Source organism: Lagenorhynchus albirostris, chromosome 14 (genome assembly GCF_949774975.1).
Source record: "Lagenorhynchus albirostris chromosome 14, mLagAlb1.1, whole genome shotgun sequence".
In the NCBI taxonomy this organism is placed as follows: domain Eukaryota; kingdom Metazoa; phylum Chordata; class Mammalia; order Artiodactyla; family Delphinidae; genus Lagenorhynchus; species Lagenorhynchus albirostris.
This window is the reverse complement of record NC_083108.1, coordinates 80,594,525-80,612,193: the sequence shown is the minus strand read 5'-3', so window position 1 is coordinate 80,612,193 and position 17,669 is coordinate 80,594,525. Positions and strand designations below refer to the sequence as shown.

General features: G+C 54.9%; 1 protein-coding gene across 19 annotated transcripts in view; it reads left to right on the top strand.

Annotated features, from left to right (window-relative positions):
* Window positions 1-17,669, top strand: part of KDM2B (lysine demethylase 2B) — a 123,662-nt gene that overhangs the window by 33,563 nt on the left and 72,430 nt on the right. For 15 of the 19 annotated variants that reach the window (XM_060121137.1, XM_060121126.1, XM_060121130.1 and 12 more), the window contains 3 exons: window positions 4,194-4,287; window positions 5,285-5,438; window positions 12,464-12,579. In XM_060121137.1, coding sequence (XP_059977120.1) covers window positions 4,194-4,287; window positions 5,285-5,438; window positions 12,464-12,579 — 364 coding nt within the window. Of the gene's footprint in view, window positions 1-620; window positions 767-1,425; window positions 1,445-1,847; window positions 1,981-2,784; window positions 2,804-4,193; window positions 4,288-5,284; window positions 5,439-12,463; window positions 12,580-17,669 lie in introns of those variants that run through there. The other 4 variants (XM_060121145.1, XM_060121143.1, XM_060121141.1 and 1 more) reach the window with 4 other exon arrangements.

Genomic DNA, 17,669 nt, shown 5'->3' with positions numbered 1-17,669 from the left:
ATTAAGTAATCAAAGTGTTTATCTCAATGAATTCCCACAATAGTTCTATGATGTGGGGTTACACAGCTCCTAAGGAGGCAGGTAGGGGCAGGCGCAGGAAAGAGCATCTTAGATTGCAGATGAACGTCAGGTCACCTCCCTGCCCCCAGGGCAAGGAAGCTGCTGAGAGAGGGGAAGTGGTTGTCCAAGGTCACAGCTAGTCTGTTTTAGGGCCAGAGCCGCATCCCTGATCTCTGGGCTGCCATACCCGGCATCAGACAAGCCCTCCACCCCCTGGCACTGGTCCTTTCTATAGCTTTGCCCCGAGGGGTGCGTTTCAGGAAGGTGGTTTTGCTGGGTCGTCGCCTTCAGAAGCAGGACGGCGTCCACCCTCCCTGAAAACGGGCGTACGGGAGTCCCCGAGCGCCTGCCAGTAGAACGGAGGTGGGGAGAGCTACCCTCGTGCCCCCACCCAGCCCGGGCGAGGGGGCGGCCGTGGGCGGCGGCGTCCCCTGGCGCTGGTCGGGCGCGCTTCCCTGTCGCCGCCGCGGCCTCCCTCCGCCTCCCTGGCAGCCGCCGTGCCGCGCGGGTGTTCAGTTTCTGCACGGGGATGAGCGCAGGCTGCGCCCGGCTCCCCGAGAAAAGAACGAAGCGAGCGAGGGCTCCGCGGTCCTCGACAGGGGCCTGGCAGCACCGTGGAGGGGGCTCGGCTCTGGTCGCCGGGGCCGGACGAGTGTCGAGCCTCAGCCGCCAAAGGGGACGCCCGGGAGCCGCGCTGCAGTCGAGGGTAACCGCGGGCGGGGCTGGGCGGGCGTTCCTGCGCTGCGCCCCGCGGGCCCCGGGCTGCCCGGGAGCCCCTCACTCCTTCGGGGCGCACCGGGGCGGGGTGTGGGTCGCCTCCCTCCCGCGGGCTGCACGGCCGGCGTCACGGAGCCGCTCTTTGTGTCTCCCGGGGCTGCGTGTAAGTGTGTAGCGTGTGTGCACGCGCGCTCGGCGCCTCCAGCCCGGTCACCCGGTGCCAGCTTTCCAGGTCCCCCCGCCAGACCTTTGCCCGAGGGGACGCCGCCTGGGCTGCCGGGGGAGTTTCGCTAAGTTGGAGGGAAAAGGGCGGGGTGGGGCTGCCCCGCCTCCCAGACCCGAGGCAGCGCCCCAAAGTTGGTGCTGCAGGTGCAGCGCCCCCTCCTACCACGCTCCTCCCCAGCCAGCCCCGGCCTTGGGAGGTGGGAAGCCCCCAAAAGCTTAGGTCGCGGGTGCGGGGTTTTCAGGCGCCAACTTGGAGGGTGTCCTACACAGATGCCGCCTGCGCCGTGAGTGGGGGTGTCGAGGGGCGCGGCTTTCCGGGCAGGGGGCGGCCGAGGCGGAAACCAGGCCGGCTGGCCGGCCGCGGTGAGAGCTTAGCGGCCGTGGCACCGAGCCGGGGTGCCCATGTGACTGCGGTGTGCTTTGGAAGAGGAAGCTGTTAGAGGTCAGTGCAAAGGCGTCACGCCAGAGCGAGCGAGAAGCAGGAGTGAGGGGGGAAACGCGGAATGAGTGCGGGGCAGGCGAGGAGGCAGGCGGGGTGACGGCTGCAGGGGCCCGGGACAAAAGCCGCCCCGTCCCAGCTCCCCTGGCCACCCTAAAGCGTGCACTTGCCCGGCAGGAGGGGCGGTCCAGGCCTGGCAGCCAGGAAATGAGGGACATGGGAGGAGGGGCCTTTCATGGAAAGGCGGGGCTGGAAGTGGCTCCCCCAAGCTCCGAGGGGCCTCGGAGGGTGCTGGAGGGTGACTGGGAGGGCAGAGCAGACGCAGGCTCAACTTGGAGAACTTTCCCTTGTACGCAGCAGCCGCAGCTCGCAGGGATTCCGTTTCCGCGTGTGCTGGGGAGGCTGGAACTGCGGCAGGAGATTGGCAGGTTGAAGGTGGACGACCTGTTTGGCCAGGACGACCTGTTTGGGGAGACTTGGGTCCTGGAGCCCAAGAGCCCAAGAGCCAAGCTCCTCTCCTTTCTGCTTTGGGCCCCTGGGTGGGTATCCAGCTGCAGACTGAAGGAAGCACCTCGCCTTTCTACACCCCACAAACACTTAAATTGTTTCCCCCAGACTGTGTTCTGCTCAGGCCTGGAGGAGGTGGAAACCAAGGTTAGATTAAAGAAAGAGAAGAAGAAAACCGAGAGGAAGAGTGGTTTTAGGAAAATGAGGACTAATATTTTGAAGTGGTGCTTGGAGAGAAGAGGCCGGCGTGGTCCATGGGGGTGGGGTGGACTAGGGCTTTAGCAGGCCCCCTACCCCTCCAGTTCCTTGGAGAGAAGAGAATCACCCAGGCCTTCAGAGTGGGGACCTGGCTTGGGTGGGCCGGGAGGAGGCAGCAGGGTGTGGAGGCGGAGCCGGAGCCGGAGCCGGAGCTGGGACTTTAACAACCCCAGCGCCAGCAGCACAGCCCGCGCCTGTCTTCGTGACAGGGCTGCGTCCTGTGCTGTCAACTACACCCCTCCGATGGGGTTGCTAGGCAGCGGGGCTCTGATGTGCAGGAAGGCCTTCTGATTTGTCAGCCTCCTGCAGACACATGGTTAAGGCTCCTTCCAGCCTATCCGGAGGAGGGACGCGGGGCACGCCGCGTGCATACTGCCGAGCCCCGGGTCCACCTGAATGTGAGGTGCAAAAGGCAACCAGAGGGAGGGGGCGCCTGGAACCCTCCAGCCTCCTAACCAGCTCAGCCCACGTCCCCCCTGGCCCCCACCATTATCTCCTCTCAGGCTGCTGGCTCCTCCCTGCCCGACCCCGCCCCATTCCTCTCCTCTTCCCAAACCATGGAAAAGCAAAGTGCAGCGGGGAAAAGCGGTCAGTGGGGTAAGCGTGTGTATGCGGGCCTCCGGAGGTGCGAAGGTGTGGGAGCATGAGCCGTGGGGGACTGCCCCAGCCGTGCTCTTGTGGCTTTTGGGGGAAGGGGTGGGTGAGAGGGAGGGGGCCCTGGCACTGCCGTCTGCCAGGCCGGGACCTGGAAGCCTGTCTGTCCCCCCTCCTCCTAAGCTCTGCTCACCCCTAGGAGGGCAGCAAGTGGAGGGAGGAGGGAGGGGACGGGTGAGTTCCTGTAAGGAAGGGTGGGTTGTCTGGCAGTTGCTAGAGCTTAGAAGGGGGGCTGCTGGCAGGTTTCTTCTCCCGAATGCCCTCCCTCTGTCCAAGCCGCTCAGGGCCGGGCTCTCCCTCTCTAACTCCTTCCCTCCCTCTCTGCCACTCCACCCCCCCCCCCCACCCCGAGGGTCTTTATCGCTTTACTTTTTTTTTAGCAGCTTTATTGAGGTACAGTTCACATACCATTCATCCACTTAAAGTGTACAATTCTATGTTTTTTAGTATGTTTACAGAGTTGTGCAACCACCATCAATTTTGGTACATTTTTGTCACCCCACAACGAAGACCTGTACCCATTAGCAGTCACTCCCCATTTCCTCCCAATACCCCCAGCCTCTGGCCACCACTAACCTACTCTCTGTCTCTGTAGATCTGCCTACTCTGGACATTTCATACGTGGAATTATACACTGTGGTCTTTTACGGCTGGTACCCTTGTACTTCCAGCTGCATTGCTTACTTTGCAGTCATTTGCAGTTTGCCTTGCCATTTAACTTTCCCAGGGTCATGCTCCCTTAAGAGTGTTTCATCCTTAATGGCAGGGGTCTTATGCTTTTCTCTAAGTGCCATGCCTAGCTCTGGGCTGGACCACTGGTTGGCTCTCAGTACATGATTGTTGAATGAATGAGGAGATGAATGGGGACTAGTAATTGGCAAGCTATGCAGGTGGTTTACAGCTGAATTCCAGAGGGCCCAGTTGCTGCAGAGGGACCTGGCAGCTTGGGAGAACTGCAGGTATAGGAGCTGGAAGGAGCAGAAATGAAGCCTCTTGCTTGGGTAGGAGGCAGGGGTGGGGCAAGAGTAAAAACCGTCTTCGAGGAAGGAACCAAGTGGCCTGTGGGTTGCCAGCTCTCTCTCTCGGGAACCTGAAAACAAAAATGCCTCTCCCAGCCTTGGGGGCAGGTAGCCAATGCTTGAGATTCGCCACCTGATCACAGGGGCTTCCCCCATGGGGAACTCCGATTAGATTTGGGTCTAAAAAAAAAGAAAATTCCCCAGTGTCAGCGTTTATAAAAGGGCAGCAGGTCAGGCATCTCTGAAGCTGTTTGCTCGCCCCCTGTGATTCAGGCATTGAATTGTTTTTCTGCTTCCCCGCCTCTGTGCTGCAGGTACTGTCTGATGAGCGTGAAAGGTTGTTTCACTGACTTCCACATCGACTTCGGAGGCACTTCCGTTTGGTACCATGTTTTCCGGGGTGGGAAGGTGAGTTGAGTCTCTTCACATCTCTGTACACGCCTGGCTGTTTGTGCATGGAGGGGCTCGCTCGCCTTTCTGCTTCTGCCCCTGCCTCCAGCCAGACCCCACCCTGTGAGGACTTTCTCACTCTCTGTCTTCTTCTGGAGGGAAAGGTCAAGGTCAACTCTTTTGCATCACATCTGGTCACCCTTTCACACCTGCTTACCCAGTCCAGTGTCCTACGCATCTTGGGCCAGATTAGAACTCCAGATGTGGCTCCCAAGAACCTCCAGCATTTCATTTCCCCCAGCTGTAATTTCAGCTCCAGCACTGGGACCTTTTAACTTAAAAGTCTAGTTGCCTGCAAGAACAGTTTACATTAGGGACAGACATCACCCAGAGAAAGGGCGTGAGGCATGTGTTCAGGGTGCTCCTGCTGTGTCTGCTCCTGTGTGCATGTCCACGTGGGGACGTAGGGGTCCCTGCATGGAGGTGGGTGCTCCTTGAGAATACGTGTGTGCTGCCCTGCTCCTCTGGGTCTGCGTGTGCATTTGTCTTAACCGAATGTGTTGGAAGAAATTCCGGGTAGGAAGTCATCCCTCTTGGTTCCAGATGTTTTTCCTCCTTCTCCAGAGCCAGCACAAGCTGGTTTTATTTATTGGGCCATTTTATCCTACAACTTAGGAAATTCCCCTTCTTTTCCTTCCCCCACCTCCCTGACAAGCCCATGGCTCAGGAGAAAGAATGTTCCACTCAGTCCAGGAAGTCTTCCCACCCTGGTGTTTCAGCTGGAACAGAGATTCTCTAAAGGCAGGCAAGGGGTGTCCCAGAAGGGCGGTACAGCCTTCTCTGCCACCCCAGAGACCCTTTGGGCCTGGTCCTGGAAGGGTGTCCGGGGATGTGTCCTCCCCCATCCTCCCTGCTCCCAGGCAGGTGGGGCTGTCTTCTGGGTTGTGGCAGAGCCTGGAAGAAATCAGAGACTTTGGCCTGGATCTTTAACTGATTGCTTCTTTTTCCTTCTAAGATCTTTTGGCTGATTCCTCCAACCTTGCACAATTTGGCACTGTACGAGGAGTGGGTGCTGTCAGGCAAACAGAGCGACATCTTCCTGGGAGACCGTGTGGAGCGATGCCAAAGAATTGAGCTGAAACAGGGCTACACATTTTTCATCCCTTCCGGTAGGTTCCTGCGAGGCTGGCGCTGGGCTCTTAGCAGCCTCCTGTTGGCCGGGTGGCCTCAGCCAGGCGTTTAGGCCAAGTGATGGGGTTTCTCTGGGCCTCCTTGCCCTTGGCAGTCCCTGAGAGAAGGAGAGAAGCAGGCCTCAGGCTGCAGGGAAAAATAGCCTCTCACATCTTACCTGTTTTTTCCTGCCTGTGGGCTAGAATTCTCTCTTGGGGAGAAAGCCTCCTGAGGGCCCTCCCTCAGGGGAAGTTTGAATGCCTTCCTCCAAGATGTCCTGCTGAGATTTCTGAGGGTGAGGATGAGGGTGGTCCTGTGGGGAAGGGAGGGGCAACTTTATCCTGATGGCTGGGGAGGGGAGAAGGGGGAGTTGGCCCAGGGGAAGAGGGTAGAGGGGAATGCACCCAGAGTGGCAGCTTCCTTCCTGCAGAACAAGATGAAATGTAATTGGGATCAAGGTCAATTTCTGTACTTGGACTCGCCCCTTTAAAAAAAAAAATTAACTACAACTATAGCAGAGGGCAATAATTAAGAGCATGGGCCCTGGGGCCAGAAAGCCCCGCCCTAATTCAAATTCCTGCTCTGCTGCTTACAAGCCTGACTTCCTGGAAATGACTTAATCTCAGTGCCTCAATGTTCTCATCTGTAAAATGGAAGACTTCCCAGGTGGTAGTGAGGACTGAGTGAACCGAGACCTATTGGCCTACAGCTCCTGGGAGATGGGCTGAGGGCTTTTGGCCAGTTACAGGCTGAGTCACTAGTGGATGTGGCAGATGACCTGGGAATCTTAGGCTGCATTTCAGTGGAAGTGTTTTACCCAGCATGAGGGAGGTGACAGTCCCACTGTATAGAGTGAGAGGGTCAGGCCACATGTAGGAGACTGTGTTCCTCGTGGGTTGTAATGACTTACCCTCATGGGTAAGTCAACCTCGAGAGAAAGAAGAGTCTGGATACCACATCAGGTGAGGTGAATTTGAAGGAGGAATTGGGTTGTTTTACCCAGGAAGTGAAGGTGTATGGTAATGGCCATCGGCCAGTTGAAGGATCATATCTTGGAAGACAAGGTATAGCCAAGTGGTATTGGAATGAGTTGCTCTGCTAGGCACTGAGCTCCCCGTCACTGGAGGTACACAAGTAGAGGCCATATGCCAAGGAGCCTGCAGGGAAATTGCCAGTGAGTGGAAGCTTGGATCTTAGGGTCCAAGGCCTCCTTTGAGGCCACTAAGATCCATTGGTTGGAGAAACTGGTCACACTTAAGTTGGACTGGAGTTGGCCTTGGGTCTGGACATCAAGTCAGTGTCAGCTGAAGGGGGAGCGGTTGTGGTAGCAGTTCCCAGCATGGGGATGGGACCTGCACACGCGGGCTCTTCTAGAAAGTTGGGCAGAGATTTCACTATTAGGGAAGTTTGGGATTTGGAGGTGGCGGGGTTTAGTGGGGGTGACTTTGTTGTCAGGGCCCCAGGTGCATCCTTGGAGCTGCTTGACCCCGGGAGGGGAGGGACTGCTGCTTGGGACAGGAGGGAATTGTAGCTGGTGGACAGCATTTATGGAGCACAGCCTGGAAGGAGGTGGTATCCTGCAGCGTGTTCAAGGCCACTGCAGGTGTGGGAAGATTGGCCCTGGTAGATTCAAAGGGAGGCTGGCGTGCGCTTGGCCTTGCTGCCGTCTTTGTGACTTTGGGCTGATCTCTTCCCCTCTCTGGGCCTCAACTGTCCCATCTCCACAGTGGGGGCAGGGTGAGGCTGAACTCTGGGATCCTCAGGCTCCGTCCCAACTCTGTCCCCTGAGTGCAGGCCTCCTTAGCCTCCCTGGGAGGACAGGCGTTTTTCTCGCAGGGTCTTTTTCAGAACTGAGGGGTGGCCCATTGCTTTCCCCCGATCTGGGATGGGAAGGGTGTTCATTTTGGTGTCTTAAGCAAGCTGGAAAAGGTCTCAAGAAGCAGCATCTAAGCCCCAGCAGGGGTGTGACTGTGTGTTGAAGGCAGGAAGAGGGGACGTGGATTTGAACTGCAGCTGGTAGGAGTCTATTTAGAATTCAGCAAAGACTTTTGGCCCTAACAGTCTTGAGTGAGACACCAGGATTTTTTTTCCTGGATTTTGGGAAGCAAAAAAGGGACAGTTGGAATTTGTCACCTTCTCAAGGGCAGGGTGTACATGTGGTTCCCAGACATTGATTTCATGAAGTTAAAAAAAAAAAGGTGGGAACTGATATCAATGTTATTATCTTGTAGTTTTGCTAAATATGGGCACTAATTTAAAAAAACAACCTGTCAGCTACTTTTGCTGATGTTTCATGAAAGGAGGACTATTCTGACACTAAAAAAGATGGGAGTACATAATTCCAGAATAAAGGACAGTCACTACTTGAAATTTGATGGGTTTGAGTTTATGAGAATCTATGCCATCTTCATTTTTCTTATTTTGTTGTCAACCAGTGAAAAATAAAGGACCAGAGTTTTGGAGTCACTGAACTAGCTGAGCATCTTGGGTCCTCACACCCTCTGAACCAGACACACATCTGAGATTTGTGGTAGCTGGGATGTGGCTTTGGGGAGAGAGCCTTGGGGAATCCCGCCACTGCACATGAGCTTTTGGGTGTGGAAAGTGGAGAATCTAATTCTGGCATTTCCCACCTCTGATCTGGGTTTTCACCTCCACAGTGTGACCTTAGATGTGCCCTACCTCACGCTGGCCTCAAGCTTCCCCATCAGCTCTGTGAAAGCTCGTGGATGCCATTGGGTTAGGAAGATTTTAAGTGTCACAGTATCTTTGTGAGACTTGGTTTATCTTTTTCTTCTTTTGTCTGAGGGTGAAGGGGTTGGGTGCTAGCTATGCTTCAGAGGTGGTGGTTCTTCAGGCCTTGGGCAAGTCTGAGAAACAGTAACTTCTAGCTATTTAACAGTATAAATAGGACCTGATCTCTTGGACCTGAGATGATCTATCTGTGAAATGGGTACAGAGCAGAGACGGGCTGGCAGTGAAGCAGGCTGAGGTGGAGGTGCTCTGGGAAACTGGGGAATTGCTGCTCCACTCCAGCCACTTAGGGCTGGAGGGCCTGGTGGGCCCAGCTTCTCATTTTTCTGGAGAGGAAAGCACTTCAGATAGCCTTGTGAAATTTCCCCATTTTTTTTAACTTTATTTATTTATTGTTTTTGTTTTTGGCCACATTGGGTCTTTGTTGCTGTGCGCAGGCTTTCTCTAGTTGCGGCGAGCAAGGGCCACAGTTTGTTGCGGTGCACGGGCTTCTCATTGCGGTGGCTTCTCTTGTTGCAGAGCATGGGCTCTAGGCACATGGGGTTCAGTAGTTGCAGCACATGGGCTCAGTAGTTGTGGCTCGCTGGCTCAGTAGTTGTGGTGCACAGGCTTAGTTGCCCCGCGGCATGTGGGATCTTCTCGGACTAGGGTTCGAACCCGTGTCCCCTGCATTAGCAGGCAGATTCTTAACCACTGCGCCACCAGGGAAGCCCGAAATTTCCCCATTTTGATAACACAGGTGGGTCAAACTGTACATGCCCCTGGGTCTGATGCAGCCTGTGGCCTGGCAGTTTGGGCCCCTGGTACCAGCTATGAGGTCCCAGAGAGGAGAGGCCATCCTGGCTTCATCCTGGCAGCCACAGTGCCCAGCCCCGGGCCTGGGCCAGCACAGGGAGTTCAGGGATGCTCCTGAGGGCCGTGGGCCTCTGTGAGGCGCCCCTGAGTTCTGGGACCTTTGGGTTTATCCCTTCAGCAGCCACACAAATGGGGGTCGGGGCCTTTTCATTCCGAACCCTGAGCGTTTGGGCGTGGGTCAGACACCATGTGCCCCCGCGGCCTTCTCGTCCCTTCATGTCCCAGAGAATACCGGTCAGTTGGTTTTGTGGGTCGCCTGATTTCCTTTTGTGGCTGGATCTGTCCCTTGTCGCGTGGCCTGATAGCCTTTGTTGTCGCCTTCATGTTGTTGGAGACTCTGGCCTGGAAGCAGGAGGCAGATGCCAGCATCCTCGGTGCAGTCACCAGTCTGGGAAAACTTGCTCTCTCGTGCTTCCTGGGATGCAATGAACGAGTATCGGGAGGGTGGATTCAGAGGGGGCTTCTGAATGCTTTATTTCCACTCCCTGGTTCTTCCGGAGGCAATTGTTTATTTAAAAAACTTTTTTTAAAAAATCTTTTTATTTTTTTTAATTTTTAAAATTTTTTGGCCATACTGCACTGCATGTGGGATCTTAGTTCCCCGACCAGGAATGGAACCAGCGCCCCCTGCGGTGGAAGCGCTGAGTCTTAACCACTGCACCACTAGGGAAGTCCTAGAAGCAAGCGTTTAAGTAACGGAGCGGATGTGAGGAGGGCTGGGGGCAGGGGCTGGGCAGTGACTCTAATCCAGGCCAGGCTGCCTGACCTACCTGCGAGGCACTGGCCTGGGGAGGAGAGGAGAGTGGAGAGAAGTTTCTAGAACCCCTGGAATGTCAGTACAGATTCCCTGCCCCTCTCCTTGCAACAGCACCTCTCACATCAGGGGAATAGATGTAAGTCAAGTGAGTCTGCGTTTCCAGAAGGGAGAGTCCGGGGCTGATGAATGCAGATTCACGAGGGTGCCGTTCTTTCCAAAGCCCTTGTGATGGACGGGACTACCACGAATATCAGCGGCAGTTGCTTCCATGGTTTGAGTTCTTACAAGGGAAGCAGTGGTCTTCTTCATTTCACACGGGCACGTGGAGGCCAGGAGAGGGGACAGGCAGGTGCCCCAGGCCACGTGGTGAGTCAGCACTGGGGACAGTCTCCAACCCGGGCCCCCGGACGTGGGCGTTCATAGGCATTAGGTGGGCATGCGAGGAGCGTAGGAAAGGGACCCAGGAACCTTTGTCCCATTCAGGCTTCACCCCACCATGAGCATGTGCTTGAAACCCGGCTGTCCTAGGTCCCAGTCTTAGGAAATGTTGCTTGAATAATGCTGATGGTGGTAACAACAATAGTAATAGACAGTGTGGCTCCGATTGGTAGAAACAAAAAAAAATGTACAGTTGAGAATATCAGCTGGTACACAGCTGAGGCGGAGAGGCTGAAGCAGATGTGGAAAACAGGACTTGTTTTTTTTGGCCTCGCTGCGGGGCCTGCAGGATCTTGGTTCCTGGACCAGGGATAGAACTTGTGCCGCCTGCAGTGGAGGCGCGGAGTCTTAACCGCTGGATCGCCAGGGAAGTCCCGGAAACTGGGAAACCGGGACTTTAGAGGCGCAGCCGCACTGCTGCACGGGGCAGGGCGGGGGGCAGGGAGGTGGTGGGGAAGGAGCCCAGGTAGCTCCGCAAGGGCACACCTGGCGGGCAGAGCGGAGGCCAGAGCTGTGGGCGGGTAACCGCAGAAGCAGGTTACATAAAGCCTTCGCTCCTGTGCTCCTGGCTGGCGGGTTGCCCCTGCCCTCCCCTGAGAGCCACCGGCTCTGTCCCACCGATCGTCCCCAGCAGGGGAGGGCCCGCCGCCCAGAGTGTTGACACAGATGCCAGCAGTGGCCTCGCAGCCTCCGAGCTCTCTTCCCAGGTGGCAGCCCGGCTCCCGGCAGCCGTGGCCACCCGTGGCTGCCCGTGACTCAGGGCTGGCGTGTTCGGCTCACCGAGGAAAGAGACTGGAACTGCTCCCCCTCGGCGTGGGCGGGGAGGCCTCTATACTTTGCCTCCGAGCGAATGAATTAGCCTCAGGGTTGTGGAGAAGGCTTGGGATCTCAGGTTGCCCCTGTCTGTCCCCTTTCCCCTCTGCTGACCCTCTGTCTTTCACCGTGAGTCCCTTGGCCTCTGCCTGTCCTTGTCTTCGCTTCTGTCTTTCTTGGTTCCCTTTTTGCCTCCCCTCCGTGTTCGCAGGCCTGTCTCCCGGGACTCCCAGGCCTGTGCTAATAAGCCTGTGATGTAGCGGCAGTGCAGCGTGGCGGTTAAAAATGGAGCCGCTGTCACTCACCTGCTGCGACATCATTCAGCAAGTGACTTCCTTCTCGGAGCCTCGGTTTCAGCATCTGTAAATGGGAGTGGGTTATAATGCCACCCCTCCCCTCGCTCTGCACTGTCCAGTATGGTAGCCAGGAGCTGCATGGAGGACTGTTGAGCACTGGACACACACGTTCAATCCATCATTGAAGGAATTAGGCGGCTTGCTTTGTCTCTAGCCTTCATGGACCAAGCGGAGGCCGACTCCCTGGGTCCCAGTCCTTACAAGTGACTTCACTTTTCTGTGGCTCAGCCTTCTCGTCCGTAATTTGGGGGTGAATGTCGCGTGTACCTTGGAGGGATCTTGTGAAGATTAAATGAGAGCAGCCCTGTAAAGCCGTCAGGCCAGTGCCTGGCACAGAGGTAGTCCTCGGTTATCCTTCTCATGATTGCAGTGCCAGCCTTCGGGCCAGGAGCTCAGGGAGGTGAAAAAGCCGTGCTCCAAGGTGCTAATAAGCTGCAGTCAGCAGGAGAGAGACTTGGGGCAGAGCAGGAGCAGAGCTTCTGCAGGTGCCATGTGGCAGAGGAGACCGCCTGGAAATGGGCCTTGGAGGGTTTTGATGGCAGGGGGTGGCTTCGGGCAGAGGAGGCATCTGGGTTCTGGCAGGATGTCACGACCCTTAGTTGTGGCCCCGAGCAATCCTTGACACCTCCTGAGATGGACGGTCGCTGGGATGATGAGGAAAAGGCTTAAGGACATATGAGTAGGCTGAGTGAGGGGTTTTCAGCTCCCTGGCCTGCAGGGGAGAGGGACAGGGCCTGCCTCTCTGTTGGCTGCTGCAGCCAGGTCCATTGTAACACTTCATCACCAAGGTCTTCAGGACAAGGGGGTTGGTCTGCAGCTGCCCAGGACCGACTTGAGCTAGCCAGGGGTCACTGCCAGCAGCAGTCAGTGGGGCTGCGGGTCTGGGTCCTCTAGGCCAGCCAGGACCTCAGCCCTCTGCGTCAGGCAACCCGAGCATCCTCCCTCTGGCCCTGGGTGCTCACCTGGGCCTCCTGCGCCCTCCTGCATGTGGGCATAATGGGGGCCCCCAAAGGGCCGGTGGCTGACCCTCTCTGTGCCCTCCCCACCCCAGGCTGGATCCATGCAGTCTACACCCCCGTAGACTCTCTGGTGTTTGGCGGAAACATTCTGCACAGCTTCAACGTGCCCATGCAGCTGCGGATCTACGAGATCGAGGACAGAACGCGGGTGAGGCGGCTTCCTTTTCTTCTCGTGGCCACACCGGCCCCCGAGCTCTGCCTGGTGCTTGGGGCGCATGGGGCGGTCATTCCGAAGTCCTTCCTGGTCCCTTGTCCCTCCTGCTCCCTGCCTCAAGCTGGGTCTTGGTCCTGGTTCTGCAGGGCAGGGGGTGCCCGCGAGAGCCCCACCCAGAGCCCCGGGAGTTTCTGTTCACCTCCAGGCTGGTGACAGCCGAAACCCCCTGTTGAAGAGGAAGTATCTCTTGAGAAAGCACCGTGAGATGTCAGGAACCGTGCCTCTTCCTTCTTCCCACGTGTATGAAGGGATGTGAGGGAGTGGGGGGATTTCATGGTTGTTGTGGTGGTGGTTTGGAGCGGGGGGCGGGGGCTGGACCTTGGAAGGTAGGTCAGGTCTTGACCATGTGGGGGCCCCAGATGTGATGTAGGACCCCGAGGAAGCCAGTGTCTGTGAGTCCCCCAGGGACTATCTGAGTTCTGCCTCAATGTCTGCTTGTGGCTGGCAGGGGGGCGGTCCCCTTTTCTCCTTGATGGTTTCTCAGACACTGCATCCCACCCCCAGCCCCATGCCCTAGGAGCAGGGGCCAAGGCTCAGGTACCTGACAATGGGCCCTCTGCCGTGCTCTGTTCCACTCCATGAGGTTCCTCTGAAAAGCACTGGCTCTTCCTTGCTGGAACTTGACCCAGCGTCCCCAGGCATTTGAGACAGGTCTGAGAGTGGGAAACTGGCGAAAACAGGGCCTACTTCTTCTTTTCTCTTATAGTTCTTCAAATATTTCTTCTCTCTTTCTTTTTTTTTATTGAGATATAATCCACATACACAAAGTGCACAATTCAGTGGCATTGAGCACATTCACGGTGTTGTGCAGCCATCATTTCTAATTCTAAGACATTCTCATCACCCCAAAAAGAAACCCCATACTCAGTAGCAGTCGCTCCCCATTCCCCCCTCCCCAGCCTCTGGCAGTCACTGGTCTGCTTTCTGTCTCTGTGGATTTGCCTGTTCTGGATATTTTACGTAAATGGAATCATATAAAATGTCCTTTTGGTCTGGCTTCTTTCACTTAACATCGTGTCTTCAGGTTCATCTACGTTGTGGTATTTGTCAGTGCTTTGTTCCTTTTTATGGCTTAATCATATAACATTGTATGGATAGACCACACCTGGTCTTCTTGGGCTTTGCCTTGGAGTTGACTTTTTTCCCAGAGAGGGTTGTCATGCCCGGACCCTAAGGAAACATCTCATAGAAGCAGGTGCTCTGTGCCCAGGGTTCATGCCTTTCTTGGTCTTGTTTCCAGGCCTTGGTCTGCATGGAATCACATACATGAGTCAAAGTCTTAGCCAGTGTGTATGCATCTGACCTTTTTTTAATAGCCCCAGTGTTGAGGGACCTCTTCCAAGAGTTTCCTGGGGACCACTTTGAACCATATTCAGTGGGCAGGTAGGTGTGTTAACAAGGTCAAATGCATATTCTTCAGATAGGCTAGTTTGCTGCTGGGATGCCCAGATCCGCGGAGACTGGGTCTTGCTTTGTGGATTTTTGTGCCTCTCTTTTCTGTTGCCTGCCTACCATCCCTTTCCCGGTCTGGCGGGGAGGCCAATCCCTGCCCTGGTTTGGGGGATGCTGCCCTGTGGCGTTCTAGAGAAAGGCACCATTTGGGTATGAGTGGTCATCTTATCATCTGGGTCAAGTGTTGTCTGGGACTCTGGCCAACTGTTCTTTGGCCAGCCCTGAAGAATGGGCCAGTTTGTGTGTGAGCAGACAAGTAGGTGTGGGATAGAAAAGGAGAAAAAAGTCAAGCCCACAACTTCCCAGGCAATTCCTGAAAGCCAGAGTCAGGCTGGGATTTCTAAAGGCTTCAGCAACTCACTTGGCAGCCGTCCCCCTCCCCCAGGGAATCTGGATCATACAGCTCAGTGGATTTGGGCCCCATCATTCCGTTAGGAGCCCGGATCCCCTCCCCTGTCTGTGAGAGGTGGGAGGGAGGGTAATGGAGTAGAACCCCGAGCCCCATGCTGAGCTGCCATGGAATATCGCACCCACGTGGAGATGAGTGTGGCAGCTCCCCCTCCCCCAAGGCCTACTGTCCCTGTTGTCTCAGTGGGCACCCCATCTGGTTTCCTGAAGCAGGTGGACGGGCGGGGGGCAGGCGGGCAGGCAGGCTGGGCGGGAACCAGCGGCAGGCTGTTTAATCTGCTTTGATTTCTGGTCTTTGGAGAGGGCTTGGCTACAAGGCCCAATTGTTTATGTCTTAGGAGCCAAGGCAGACAAAAGATGCTGGGAAGAGAGAGCACTGGAAGCCAGATAAAATGCCAGGGCTCCTTGTCAGCTCGCTACAACTTAATTCTTTATATCCCTGCGAGCTTTCTTAAGAAGGTTATGGCCATTTAAAAATAGCTTTTCAAGAGTCCTAAAACATGACTTTGCTTGGAAACCAAATGCTGAGGGTGGGACAGAGGAAACTGTCAGTCTCTAAGCCCCATGGTGTGGGTTTGTTTTAGAAAGATAATTTGCTTTTGTGGCCCAAGGTGGGGGACCTCCCCATAGAGACCAGGGGAACCCCAGTGTTCTCCTATGTGTAGGAAGCATGTCTTGCTCTCATGATTTGAATTTTTCTGGGCTGCATGATAGGTGACTTTACCCTGCTGTCCATAAGGCAAGCACGCACAGGTGCAGGCATTCTGGGACTGGGGGGTTTTTCATTTCCCAACCCCCTTTTGTAGATTAAATCTTTCCCCTCTCATTCTAAAGATAAGCAGAGGGGTGAAGAGCTACACCAAAGAATGGTTGTGTTGCATGTTTATTATTTGAAGATAACATCTCGACAACTCTCACTACCTATTTTTAACTCCAGTTAGCTTGATAAGGGATAGGAATGGTCCAATTGATCATTAAACTGCCATCTCTCTTATATTTATCTTTTTTTTTTTTTTTTTCCCTAATGGCTCTAGTGAAAGCAGCCTTCTCAGGAAAGGTAATGCCAACATGCCCTATTCCCTCTCAGCCAGTGAATCTATTTGGAAATTGCAAATAATTTACCCTTCCTCTCACCTTTCCCCTACCATTGGATTTTTTTTTCTTCCATTGACTTTTTTTTTTTTTTTTCCAGGAGAAAAACAAATTTTAAGACACTTCCCACCCACCCTGATATTTTAGTTTTTCAAGTCCTTGAGACCTGGGAGTTGTAGATGCACCAAAACATCTTTGGTTCTGATCTCCTAAGGTCACTCAGCTCCAAGAGGAAGGGCTTAGGCCAGGTGCCACTCAAATGAACCTTGGGGAACTCAAACTGACCCCTTGAGACCCACTGATAGATTGATTACCCACCCCCAGGCTGGGAGCATGGCCTGCTTTCTGACTGCCTTGCCTTTCGGTGAACAACTCAATTTGATGAGGCTCTGAAGCTGTCAACAAATAATGTTGAGCAATCGTGTGTTTAATGTTCCCAGGCATGTGGCTGAAACCTTTTGAAGGCGAAGGGTGGAAGGCGACAACCTGTTTGTAAGTCAATTCTTTGCAAGTTTTGTTCCCTGTGGTGCTCTCTTGGAAAAAAAAAAAAATTAAAAAAAATAAAACGAAAAAGAATTTGAATTCCTTCATCAGCATTTGTTTTCACCCAGCTGGTTTCCCTTGGGTTCAGCAACAATGAGGGGAGACTTATCTTCCTCTCCTGAACTACAGCCAAAAAAAAAAAATTTTTTTTTTTTCCTAACCTAGAAAGATTCTCAGGCGCCATGGTGCCCATCAGGGCAGATTGGCTCAGACGGTTTCCCAAATTTGAAAAGTCAAAAGTAACTTGAGTGTTTTACCAATCAAGTCGGGAGATGTGAGTGAGGGTCTGAGAAGAGGCAGGCCTGCCTGTCCTCAGCCTGCTCTGTAGGTTTTGATGATTTGTTTCAAAATTGCTTGGCCCTTGTTCTGGAGTGGGGGTGGGGCTGAGAACTGCCCCCTCCCCAAACTCTCTTCACAGGAGGACAGGGTCTGCCTCAGGCCAAAGAGCCTTTTTCTCCTTTTCAAACTCTGGAGGACCCTGATTCAATGACTGGAAAAAGATGAATACTCTCCCAGCGATAAAACTGGGGTTCTCGGGAAAGTAGCTGGAGCCAAGGAAACCGCTCGATGATGTTCCCAACTCCATGCATCCCCCCGAGGAGCTCAAAAGCATGTGGTGGCCAGGATCTCATTCCAAAGCGCACCATCCACCAGAGGCAGGGAGGTCAGATGGACCCAGGAGGCAGATGGGAGACGCGAGGCGCCCCCAGTGTGGGAAAAAGGCCTCGCAGCTGGAAACTGAGTCAGTGGGGCCTGGGGTGGATGGGGAACTGGAGCTGAGACTCTCAGAGGGCAGGGTGGGGGTCTTTTCCAGGTGGGCACTGAGAGACACAGGAAAATAGTATTTTAGGGCAGATGGAGCACCTCGGTGAGCTTGTATTCAATTCGCCTTCCTCCCAGATGTAGAATGTCACCTGTTGGTTGTGAGCAAAGCAAGGTGGGAGAGTGTGCTTCCTTGACATTCAACTCCCTGAGTTCCTGGAGGACAGGAGAGGTGAGGAGGGGTATCTGGCTCCTGCACAGGTCCCTCAAGGCAGACCCACCCTTGGTGAGAGGGTCCAGGAGTGAGTGTAGACATGTGGGATCCATGTGTGGCCTCGCAGAAGAGGGCCCAGACATGGGAGACAGGGACCACCTCCCACCACCCGTGCCTGCTCGGGATGTAGTTTCTGAAAGGCTGTTCCTGTGCCAGGGCCATCAGTGGTATTTCTTCCTCCCCATGTCTTGCTGCCATCTCATTGGTGTAGACCCCGTGCTGCCACCCATCAGAATCCCCCTGGGGCTGGGCCTTTTCACAGCTCTGATGCACAAAGCTCTCTGCACCTATACCTCCTCCCCTGTAAGAAACAGCCAAAAGGGGATCTCCAGCTGGACTGCTGCTCCAGACCCGGGGTTGTGTTCCCCAGTGTTAGGATGGTCCAGAGTCACACCAGGAATTTGTGTCAGAGGGAGTCATCTGTGGAGATACAGGCTGGAAGTGCCAGGTGTTGTGGGGGAGGAGCAGGAGGTGGACCCCTCTGAGGCCCCAC